This window comes from Ambystoma mexicanum, chromosome 10 (assembly GCF_040938575.1).
Source record: "Ambystoma mexicanum isolate Mex_15411 chromosome 10, UKY_AmexF1_1, whole genome shotgun sequence".
Classification (NCBI taxonomy): domain Eukaryota; kingdom Metazoa; phylum Chordata; class Amphibia; order Caudata; family Ambystomatidae; genus Ambystoma; species Ambystoma mexicanum.
In genome coordinates this window covers 1,378,674,808-1,378,687,924 of record NC_090932.1, presented here as the reverse complement: position 1 = coordinate 1,378,687,924, position 13,117 = coordinate 1,378,674,808, and the positions used below count along the sequence as shown (strand labels likewise).

Below are 13,117 nucleotides of genomic sequence, written 5' to 3'. Positions count from 1 at the left end.
TCATCATTAGCCATTTTATTAACAGAAATGGGTTTGGATAAAGGCCTAACTTTCCCTATCCTAAAGCAAATGTCCCGTCCTATGAAACTGAAACTAAAACAGGCTGACCTTGTGTGTAAACGAAATCTGACCCTCACACTAACATACACAATCAGAAGGTGCAAGGTAAATGTTTCAAAAACTTAAAGCATGTGACTTCAACCAAAACAATCCTTGTGTCCAGGGCTTGGTTCCCTTTCCCTTAATTATTTCTGGAAAATTGTTCTGAATATTCTGTTTCAAGACCAGTCTCTTAAAGACGATGCACATGTCTCTTTTACCTAATACCTTCATCAGGATGGCAGAACAAATGTCTCTTCCACAGCCCTGGCTGGAATACAACAAAGAGGAAGTCTCTCCCATAATGATTAAAGTATTGCACAAGGCAAGTCTTTTCAAATTCTCTGGTTGACAAAATGTTCAATTGAAACAACAACTTAATATGCTGAAGTTTCTCTTCAACACACCAATTCAAAGTGGGTTTCCTGGTACACTCTCCTGCCAAGAAACCTCTCAACTGAAATTCTTGATATCCTTGTTTACCCTCCTGCTAGGAATATCTCCCCTTTTGGCTTACACAGATCCCCCGGTGTACTTTTCTACCAGGTATACCTTTCTAAAACGGTTCACCACCTGATGCTCTTATCAGGTCTCTCTGTAACATTCACATTTTCCTTGGGTATCACACAATTATACTTCTTCAATAGCACATCTTGGTTGACTTCAGTTATTACTTGTACCAATTTCTCCCATACTGACATCCCATATATGAGGGTTTGTTCAAGGAGTGTCAACCTTTCTTTCAATCTCTTGTCTTTTGGCAATGCTTGTTCCTGGTTTCCCCCAACTGACATCTCATGGCAGGACAATTGTACAACGTTTGCTGCTTTGTTTCTCTTACAATGTCTTTTGGCGTATGGCAATGTGGGTTCCAGGTTTCCCCTAATTGATATCTCATATTAGGAGAATTGTACCATATTTGCCTTTTCTGTTCACTTCTATTTGGTCGGTATTCAAAATTGCTTTCCAAACAGTCTTTAACGGGTTTACACAACCCGGGGCCCCTTCCTCGTCTAGGCTGACTCACCGTTTCACTGTGCTGCTGCTGCTGCGAGAGGCTTTCACAGGGCCAGCTTCCCCATTTTAGCAGAGTTTCAGTTTGGTTCCCACATCGACTTCGGAGACCATCGCCACCAGAACCCGCGCAGTTCTGCAGCACCGCGTCTATCTTGGCCTAGCCGCGCAACATTCACCTTAACCTCACCAGAGTTCCTCTCATCCGTTCCTGAATGCTGCCAATCTGCTACAAGCAGAAGTTCACTGTTCTTCCCACAGCTCTTCTCCATGGGATTGCCTCTGCCACCTGTCTCACTTCCTGCTCTGTGTACTCTGCAGCCTTTCTCCTCTCTCCTTCTTCGATCCTTCAGCTGCAGGTAACCTCCAGGTTTAAATGTCCCACGCAGCTTACTTGGTTTCTGACAACTAGACTGCACATTACACTTGGTGTCACATTGCTTCCTCATTGACTCCTTGCTCCTCTTCCTCGTCTCACTACTTGAGGCATTCTGGGATTGGTAGTCCAAGGAAGTTCCAAATGATCTCATGGTACATTGTTGGACAGTTTTATGCAGGCAACAATCACCACAAGCATTAGATGTTAGATATGTTCTAGGCTTATCATGCACACATGAAAACTGAATAGGGTTTTGTTTGACCAAAGTTGTTTTCAGAGTTTTATAATGAAAAGGTTCTGAATAATGACAGCATGCTATAAAAGAAACTCTGGAATTAAGGGATCTTCCTCGCAAGAAAGAGAAGAATATTGCTTTTCTCCTGAGGAGTTACCACTCTCCCCTGACAGCCATCTCCTCCCATGTGATCCACCCTCAGCATACCACCCTCAGGTAGCAGCTGCCTTCCCCTGGCCACATGGGAGGAGACTTTAGGTTGGGATCAGTTATGACTCTGCAGGATTCATCACACCCCACACACAATGACCCTACCAACTAACACTGCTCGTACACATAATTCCCCTACACACCCGCATAGACTGCCCCTTGCACACACTGACCCCCACACGTACACTTCCCACATGCATGTACTTCCCCTCACATATGCACACTGCACCCACCCCCAGGCACACTGTACACACACAGACTGCCCCCACACACTCTCCACACAAACTAACTGTCCAAGTACACCACACCTACATACACTTCCCCAAAACACACATCCCATTTACTCATACTGCCTCCTGCACATGCACATAGCCTGCTCACCCCCACACACAGTGCCCCACACACTGTCACACTGCCCACACACAAGGCACACTGTGACTGTACAAAGACACTGCCCCCTACCCCACACACACACACTACACCCCCACACACAAACACTGCCCTCACACACACAGATAGCTCCCACACACTTCCCTACACACACACTTCCCCCCCACACACACTGGACACACACAGCACACACTTACTGACCCCCCACACACACACACATCCACACTGCCCACCTACAGCAAACATACACAAACACTGTCCCACACACAGACAATGCCCCCCCAACACGCACAGTGCACACACCAACACAGTCCATACACACGCGCACACACACTTGTTTTTTGTAGCGGCTATCACAGAGCACGAGGCTTACCTCTAGGGGTATCTAATGGATGACAATGTGTCGTTCTCTTGGTGTAATCAGAGCTGTTTCAGTTATTCTTTGTGATAGGGTATCACCTGTGGGTAAATAATACCTTCTTACTATAATATCACAAAGGTAATCCAGCATTAGCTATCTCCTAAATATAGTTCTTGCTCGAGGTGATCATGATACTCACCCCGGGGGAGAGATATTCTTGTCGTTGTATATCTGTGGCCCAATTCTGGTAAGATGTAGAGCCAGGTCTGATGTTCAAGTGGCTGGTGATCTTTCAACAGGGTGCAGTAGCCTGCACACACTTTAGCATACCTGATCGGAAGGGGGAGGAGGTTACATATCAGTGCATATATTGAGTCCCTTGTTCAGTTAAGCATAGACTCTGTGTGTTCTACTTCTATTCAGCGGATATGGCTCACACTAATGTCTCGTAATCCATTGCTAGTACCAACCATATTGTGCTACTACGCAGCACTTTGGTGTGCTACAACAATATTAATTTGCACGTCTCTTGTTTACTTAATCTACCACTGCATGTGACTAATTGGCCTTGTGTAACGCATTGGTCACTAGTACTGGCTCCTTAAGCGCTATAATTATAGTAGAAGTATATACTTGAAACCGGTAGACAAAGAGTGGATTGGGCTGATGACCTAATCTCCTGGACCCATAGACAACAAGATTGGGCTTGTAAAAATCACATTGTTATTTTAGTTTAATAAGCAATATGAATCAACATAGAGACACCTATTGAATAAAATTACTATTCATATGTTATTGCTTTTTTAGCGCTTTCATAAATCACACGAATTGGAAGCAATAGTAATAAAAGTGGTTAGAATTGACTTCCAGAAGTATTGTGCACCTAGTTTTAGCAGAGGAGTAAAGCAGTGAGAGAGGATAAAGCGAGATTATTTTTCTATCCCCTAACCTCGATGGTCGATACACCAGGGCACTACCAGGGTCAGTCACATTCAACTGAGGGATAATGAGTTTGTCTGTAGGGACAGTGAGTTATTTGTAAGGATCTGAGATTGAGAAATAAATTGAATAAATGTGTTCTGTTTCTTATGTGTTATAATCATGAATAGGTTGAGACAGGATAGGTAACCCATTGACTTTAGTTGTGACTAACAATGTTAACTAGTGCCACACCTAGAGAGAACTGTGAAGATTGGCCTGTTTCGCACCTAGATAGGATTGTGAATGTGAGCATGTGCCACACCTAGATGGAATTCTTAATTAAATTTAGCGTGCGTCACATCTAGATAGAAATTTGAATGTTCACACGCGCCACACTTAGATGGACTTAGATGGAATGCTTAACTTTAGCCTGCTTCACACCTAGATAGGGTTATGAATGTTAGCATGTGCCACACTTAGATGGAATTCTTACCTTTAGCCTGCGTCGCATATAGATAGAGATGTGAATGTTAGCATGCGCCACACTTAAATGAAACTGTGAAGGTTACTAAGTGCCAAACTTAGATGGAATCGTGATCACGAGCCTGCCTCACATCTAGATGGGATATTGAAGATTAACAAGTGCCACACTCAGATGGAATAGTGAATGATAGCAAGCATCCCACCTAGACATAATTGCAAGGACAGCAATGCCAATTAACTAATCCACTAACAATTTCACCCCTCTGCATACACCTCTCAAACTCTAACCAAACAAAACCACAAGCATACAACACAACAATCCGCACAAACTTTACTACACTGCAACAACAAAACAAACCACACATAGACTTGCACAACAGCACACGACGACTACCGACCGTAAAACACCCCAAGCCCAGCCAACGGACCCACCGGGCTGAGGCTGCCAACATCACATCACTGCTCTCTTGCACTTTTCCAGCTTACTCCCACTTACTCACCACCCCGCCTTCCCTTTTTCAGAGTCGCCAGAGCGCCAGGGGACCACTCCGGTGGTGATAGTGCACAGTACAAATATCCTTTAACATTAACAAGAAACTACCTTGGAAATTGGAGGAAGGGCAAAAAGCAGCATGACTTGCACATGCTCCTTTTTTTTCGCGCCTTTAATTTCTGAGGTCAGGAACCTATGCACCTAAAGTTGTTTTGGTGCAACAGGGACGGAGCCCAGAGTCAGTGGCATCTGATGGTGAGGGGTATATAACCGGCTGCGGACCATAGTCTTTTAGGCTTAATTGTTGCTAAATGGACAGTGGCCATGGCCATAGGCCACGGGCCACAGTCCTTGTTGCCCTATTGTTGCAATGGGGACAAAGGACACACCCAAAAGTCACGGCCGATCAGATCTGGTTAGTTACTAGGCAGGGGGACACGCACACACAGTAGTTCCAGCTTTTGGAACTGATAGTTTACAATTCAGGAAACCAAAACTTGAGACAAGGATTACAAAAGAATAAAGCAGCAATAACCAGGAACATTTTCAAAGGAAGTCAGAGACGTACAGAGGAAGCAAGAAAAGAAACACTCTCAGCTTTCTCACGGAGGTGAACAATAGAGTGTCATTTAGGGGGAAGGGAGAATGGGACATCAGTTTAGAACGGAGCCAGGAAAAGAGACAAATCTGATTTTTCCCATTGCATCTTCTAGCCTCAGACATTAAAAACTAGAGGGAGCTGAGTTTATTATTGTATCCACTTCCCCTTCAGGGGTTCACTGTAACAGCGGTTTAGTTCAGGGCTATTAGAGTGCTGGATCTAGGGGGATTTATGGAACTAGCACATCCTGTGTAACTTTGAAGACTGTGAACCAGACAGCAGGACCCCTCTCAGCATACAGTGATCTTTCTGCACTGGAGCAGATCTGCAAAGTCCACCAGATTGTCATGGGCTCCCAAAGGACGAAGCGGACGTTCCAGTCGCAGCCTTTGGGCGCCGGCCGTTTCGGCATAGTGGTTTTGAGGCAGGTGCCTTTTAGGCGCACCCTGTTGGCTGCAGCCAGCAGGGCGCAGGAACCGGCACACCAAGATATTTGTTTTGCTTCAATATACTGTCAACGGAAGCACAGGAAAATGCAGCGCTTTGTGGTTGACAGTATATTTAAGTAAACAGTAGCCGTTCAGTACATGGAGCTACTGTACTGAGCGGCTACTGTTTGCCGAAACATACTGTCAACCACAAAGCACTGCATTTTCCTGTGCTTCGGTTGACAGTATATTGAAAAAAATAAATAATTCAGCGCGCCTGTCTCTGCGCGTGGCTGTCCACGGCCAACATGGATCACGTAAAAGAAACCTGCCCCAAAAAAACAGCATGGAAATGGCTGGCCCCAAAACCGATGTGCCAAAACATGGCATACCGCGAAAAGGATGTACATGATGGGGAACGGTTATAGGCTGAGAAGCACCTGAACAGGCTTTGCCTGGTCAAGAGAACCAAAGCTTCACCCTATTGGGGTTGACTTTGGCAATAACAGGCTCCAGTCAGAGTTTACCGTGGCTTTGTTGGCCATTTCAGCTTAGGTTCCAGTGCTAGTATAAAGAAAGGCTCTGAATCCTTACCAGATATAATCCAATGTTGGGCTGGGGATAACCATAGCCTACCTATCAAAAGGCTTGCAGCGTTCACCCAGCCCTGGATGGCCAGCATAACTGTATTTTTTATAACATAGGAGGTGTACATCAATTTGCGTGTCTGAGATGCTTACCCAGCCAAGACAAAACAAGTGCCTTCTGAAATGGATGTTCTATGGCCGTTCCTGCCGCCAAACAGAGCAAAACAGGCCAACAAAGCTAATGGTTAATAACTGTTTTGGCTACTATATAGTCACTCATGAAAAACTCACGATAGAAAATAAAGGTGCACAGTAAAGCACCATTCAAAAAAGGTTCCACTTCTACAAACCTGTCCTGAACACAATGCATGCCTGAGAAATCCCACGCAAGGAAAGGATATGTAGGGGAGGGACACAGTCTCCTGTACTATAGTGGACGCCATAGTGGCTCGTGGTACTACCCAAAAAACAGAATAGGATCAGGGTCCCTGTTGCACTGACAGCCATAGGGGGTGTGGTTAGTACTCCCAAAAGAAGTGAGTTGCAGTGTTGAGTGAGGCTGAAATAGCCTCACTCACCAAAAAATAAGTCTGGTCCATTTACTGGAGGTCTCGGAATGAGCCCAAATAGAAGCAGAAAGAAAACCCTTTCCTAATACAAACCTTTCATCTCAATTGTGCCAGAGTTGAGAGCGATCAGACAAAGTGGGACAAGTAAGTAGTACATGAATGAGCAGATTTGGGTAATGGGAAGTCTCTCATTCTGAATTTGCAGTTCAGTCTGCCCGAGGTGGAAGTCCTTCACGTCTCGCATCTCCTACGATCTCTTATATTGCAATTTTAAAATAAAGACATTTTAGTTTAATTGTATTCGTGACAAAGGCTCAACGGTAAGTGGTAGTGTTCTAGAACATTTGAAAAGAAATGTTGATTATTGTTTAAAACTTGCATATTGTTTCAGAAGCATTTCATTTAACTCACAGGTTGCTCACAAAATCTAAAATCAAAGTCTGTGAATCAATTTGTTTTCATTTTCACAAGTTAAATTGAGACAAATCAATGCAGTCCAATGTACCCGAATCTACACATGTAGGCACTGACCATCTCCTAGATGTAAAAGCAGAGCTCCCTGCTGAGAGCTGGCATTGCCATAGGACCTCAGAACGCAGACCTCCAGCCCCCATTTCCCATATCTAACTTGATGTTCTTTTGCTTTGATTGTCCAGGACACTACAGGAAAGCATCTTTGGAAGCTCGCAGGTTCTGCACGCCAGCAGCCAGTCTTTGGGGTTTGATACCGAGTTGCAGTTAGTCATGGAGCTTTCTGCCAAGGAACAGGAGGAACAGGAAATCGAACGACAGAAAGAAGAGGCCGAGCTTGAACGGATCCTTATGCTTTCGCTCCAAGAGAAATAGCAACAGCACGAAGGGGGTCTTCGGCCGTAACCTTCGAGCTGTACTATGTACTGCAGATAATTTTTAAACAGTTATTTTACTGAAAGGTCTAACATTTCAACTGATATGGGTTGGGCCCTCACTCAAAACCAGCACTGCTTTCTTATAGCATACGATCCTCAGGAAGCACATTGGGAGGACTTGGATTATCTACCAAAGAAATTGTAATATGTTTAGATGTTTATTTTTTTAACAGGTTTTTTTTAATAACTTCCAAGCAGTGACCCCCTTGAATGGATACTTTCAGAGCAGCATTTTCCAAGTTTTGTTTTATAAGTTGCAAACACTTTGATGTTCAAACTGTTGACTAACGAGGGCCCAATTCTTTGAACAATTCATTTTTAGAACAAATGTTTTAAGCAAAAACTCAACTCAAAACAAACCCTAAACGATGTCATGAGACAAGAAACCCCACTCCGGTTTATTGAAAAATGGAACGTCCCTTGCCAAACGTTGCCTCCCTGTGCCATTTCCACTTAAACCATTTTATTTTATTTCCAATTTATTGCAGAAGGAAATCGATCAAACAAAATAGTTGTCTGGCATATAATTACATGAGCATTGTCTTCACTCTTGCCACTTTCTGATGATTGTCTTCTGTGCAGTTAGGGAGCTCAATATGGTTGCCAGGAGCTCTTCTGAACAATCCTTAGGAAGGCTACATCACTCCGCTTGTATAATGAGAACATGAACATGATCAGATTCACCTTTATTCAATCTTTTCTTAAGCAATTTGTACTACCACAGCGCTCAAACACATGTTGCATTATGTGCACATACATTTACATCAAAGCAGATCTATACTGTATACCGGTTTCAGCATTGAAAAGGCTGGGTTTGTGCAATCTTTTCCCTCCAAGAGGTATACTGGGTGGTCTTTTATCAGCAAGTGTCACTGGTTTTAATGGATATATATTCAATGTGCATTTAGAGCAAGGAGTGCCGGTTTCTTTCAAGAAAATACATATAGGAAACGTGTTTAGGATCACTTTACCAACATTCTAATAAATGTATCCAAGACATACACATGTGCTTACTAGTGAGACTGTTAAGAACAATATGATTGTTTTCATTTTTTTCCAAATAGATAAGCAGACTGGGTTAATTGTTAGTAGTTCACTGAGAGATGTCTGCCGGTTTTAAAAAAAATATCATTCTAGGTAGTCACAACTGGCACTGCCATCTACGAAATGTGGAGCCCAACAAATAACATTGTACTGAAACCCAGCTTTAAACCTTTGAGATGAAACATGAACGTGGTTCCCTTACTTCGATAAAGACATATAATACATATCGGACTGGGATTGTGTTACGGAGTTGACATTTATGGAAAGCATAGGGGCTTTTATACATTATATATCTTCACCGGCTGAGAGGGTCCATAATTCCCTCCATGAGGCTACAATCCAAGCCCAGCTTTAATTTAACCAGCTAAAATCAGAAGAGTCATCCAAGTAAAGGGGCATATTTTCAGTCCACCATAGTTTATAGTCAGTGGAAGTCTGTTGTCCTCGTTCTCATTTAATCTATGATCTAATCATTTAAGGTGATTCAAGTGACATGTGGTGCATTTCAATATACTCCGGTTGACAAATGATCCAGGGCAAGGCATGTCTATTCTCCTGCTTCCCCTTTTTGACTGTAGCGTTGCATCCTATGTTCCTGTTATCACCTGATTCAGATGATAAGAGGAAAATGCAGCAAACCAGTCAGATAGAAAAGTACCAACTGGGAGACAAAATGTACGCCCATTAAATCGATCCCCATCTCATTGGTTTTTTGTTTTGCAGTGTCTTGCCCTGGCTGTCTCCATACTCTTAAATTGCATGAACACACACTCCCTTTTGTAAGGTAGACCATTAAATCGAATGTGGGCAAAGCCACAGTCTTGTGATATCAGTAGAGAGACATATATTATGTTATGCCCTTACATGCGAGTGGTTAAAATTAGTCAGATGACCGTAAACTAAAATCGAGACACATAAATACGAAGGCTTTCTTATCTCCTTAGTTACAGTTGTGTGTTTGTTGGGGGGGCCAGGGGATGTGTGTGTTGGAAACACATGTGCAGGATGAGCAATTTACTTTCCACTTCAATTACATTATCTAAATGAGTGAACACAACATATTTCATGACGCATGTGTATTTTCTCTTGAAGTACTTCAGGCTTAGATTTATGTCCCAACTTTTTAAAATGTGTTCCACGTTATGATGGGACCAAAGGTGGATCTCAAGATACACAGTTGCAGGATAAAATGCAGGGCCTGTGCCACACATGGACAACCACCTGTCCTGCCTGCAAACTGTAAAGTCTAGAATGTGTTGGCCCATGACCTGACTGATGTTGGATGCGAGCTCGGTGTCCACTGCATTTACACCAGAGAAGCGCTGCTTTGTCTGGCCGATGTGTTTCAGCCTCCAGGGACCACATCGCATGTTTCTGAACTTAAATTGCTGTGATCAGATCACTCAAAAAGTCTTCATGTCCTTTAGACCAGAGCCAGGCCAAGACACGAAGTAAAAGATGACAGCCTCCTAGAAAAGGGCTACTTTCTCTGCTACTATTCCCCTTTGCAAGCTTCCTCTGCAATCATCGCCAGCCTTGTGGACACCAGCACTGTCCTCCTCTCAGCCTGTTTGTCTACAGGGAAAATGTGTGCACTAAGGGGCTCCTATTTATTATCACCCATGGCTGAGGGAGTAGCCAGTTCGAATGCTCGGAATATGGGCTGAATCTAACGGTTAGGTCCAATGTTCTGAGCAAACTGCAGCTGTTCTTTTATGCTCCCCCCTTCTAATGCACCCCACATCCTATCACGCTGGATACTAAGAAAATGTGATTTATCTTCTGCTGCCTCCTTTTTGGTTTTGGTGAATTTTTGTGGCATTTGCTGCACAAAATTGCCAGAACCGTTGTTCCAGCGGGGGGAGTGGGGATATCACAATATCTGGTTGGCATAGCAACCAGCAATGCCACAGCATGAAACTGCCAAATCACTAAAATCTCTTTTTCCAAGCTCCTCTGCCAAAGTATCCAATGAGAAGTTCCCTAACAATATTTGCTCCAATCAGCAGCATTGTAAGAAGCAAGTCGGGTGCTGGACATTCCATTTCCCCGCTGTGCAGTGATTTCATATTGGGTTATTTTGGACTATTTTGCAGACATTTAGGCTACTTTTCACTGGAGATCTTGTTTTATCCTCTGGAGGCTGCCTTTCTACACCCCTTACCCACTCACTACCCCCACTTCTATGCTCTGTACACACGCCCAACCCCCCAGCCGCATTACATGAGTTGGTTGGGTTTTGTTTGGGCTATTGTGGGCTGCTTTGATCTTCATGTTTTTTGTCCCCAACCAACTACCATCATCCACCAACCCCATCCCCACTCTCTCTGCCCCCAGTCACTCTCCCACCCCTTCCCATCATATCCCCATGATCTCATCCAACCCCCACAATCTCACCCCACACCCAACACCTTCACCCACCCAATCTCCACCCTCTCTACCATCACCTACCCACCCTACCCTAATCTTTCTATACCCACCCACCCAACCCCAATATCTCTATGCCCACCCTACCCCCACTCTCTACCCCCATCCAATCCTCTCCCACTCTCGCTACCCCCAACCTACCCCACTCTCTCCACCCCACCCACACTCTCCACCCCCACAACTCACAAACCCACCCTATCCCCACCCACCCAACTGCCATCCTCTCCAGCCCCACCCTAAGCTAACTCTCTCCAACCCCACCCACCCTACCTCCACTCTCTCTAGCCCCTCCCAAACACCCTACAGTATAATTTCTGTTGCACCATGTTGATCGTACTGAATAATTGTTGTAATTACTTACCACAGTCCGTAGACTATGAGTGAATTTAGCTTTGTATTTGTAAATTGTACATTATTCTTTGTCTCGCCTATTCGAGAACCTTTGACAGCATATCTAACAAATGGATCTTAACACTGTGTGGCGCTTGCTCACAGATTACTTGGTACGTTTGCAAACTCTGATACTTATTTTTACTCAGTGGGACTAAATTTCCCATCTGTCCTGCACCTATTTTTGGACATGACCGGTGCCGGCGTGTCAGAGCTGGTTTGTGCTGGTTCATGCAGAGACGTCAGGAAGGCTACTGCATAGTGCTTCCAGGGTGTCTCCTAGCTCTGGTTTGTAGTGAGTACAGCAGTATACACAATATTTCTTGAAGCTTCTTGCACGCATAACTATTTGCCTAGAGATTCTGTTGGCCGCACAGACGACGACCTGGGAACGAATTATATCTAAATACATCTCAATGGCACTACAAAAACACAATGCCACAGCGGTCGAAATACTCTAATCACGGGTAACCTTGATTTTCATAATCTGCTGCCCACAGCCAACATTATTACTGGCAACACGCCCATTATTTCCCCTAATAGCAACGCACTGACACTGGCTACCGTTGAGCAGCTAGACCCAACTGCCGGTGCTAATTTAGATTCACCTGCTTGAACGATATTACCTGACAGTTCAACAGTCAACAAACTCACATTATTAGACTCCCCATCTGACAATTTAAGTAAGGGTAACACTGATAGGCTAATAGATCCAATCCCTACCACCTCTGGAATTCATGCTACGGCTACAGTGCTGACAGAAACCTCAGTCAGGCTTAATCATTCACCACTAGAACGTTCACCCATTGCATTGCTAAAAAAAATACCCCTACCAACGAGGCATTCCTTCCAACACCTTATAACCCGTGCCACACTGGTAGATCTCCAGCAAAGCCAAATTCACATAGAAGTGATACCATACAGATATCACTATTAAGTACTAGGTCTTTAAATAAACATTGGATATACATGATTAAGTTTTAGAAAATGACATTGGCATATTCTGTACAACGTAAACCTAGTTTAAAGACTTCAACAGCCCTTCTATTGACCTTACCACCCCCTCCAGGTTTTGTCTTCTTTGCTCAAAATTGCTCCCTACGCAACGGGGGAGGAGTCGCAGTAATAGCCTAAAAGGAGTTGCCTTTGTATGAGATTTCATGCCTGTGCAATGGATGTGAAATCTTGCATCTTAAATCCAACCCAAACCGTTGCTGTATTGTCCCCTTGAAAATATGGTCACCTTTAACGATGAAATTACACATATTTTGAGCCCACTGAACAAACCCAACTGCTCCACAATTTTAATGGGTGACCTAAATCGCTTGCGGGGGATATCTCCAACAAAGAGGCTCTCTCTTTGGAATCAGACCTTAACAACTTCGAATTTAAGGTTTACAACACAATGGCCACACACACAAGGAAAAATATCATACTGGGTGGTATCACGAAATCTACACATTGTTATAATCGATACTAAGCCATGTGTATGGTCAGACCACTCATTTGTGGAATTCACATTTCACCTCCGAGGCCAAGTCGAGAAAAGGGTCAACCATACTAAGAGAATTTTTAGTG

The 13,117-nt window shown here is 43.9% G+C and overlaps 1 protein-coding gene across 1 annotated transcript in view; it reads left to right on the top strand.

Moving 5' to 3' along the window:
- The window catches only part of ANKRD13A (ankyrin repeat domain 13A), a 1,258,643-nt gene extending 1,249,962 nt beyond the window's left edge, over positions 1–8,681 (top strand). Inside the window, exon 15 of the mRNA XM_069619390.1 lies at positions 7,427–8,681. Coding sequence (XP_069475491.1) covers positions 7,427–7,616 — 190 coding nt within the window. The 3' untranslated portion in view covers positions 7,617–8,681. The remainder of the gene's footprint in view (positions 1–7,426) is intronic.
- Positions 8,682–13,117: the final 4,436 nt, after the last annotated feature.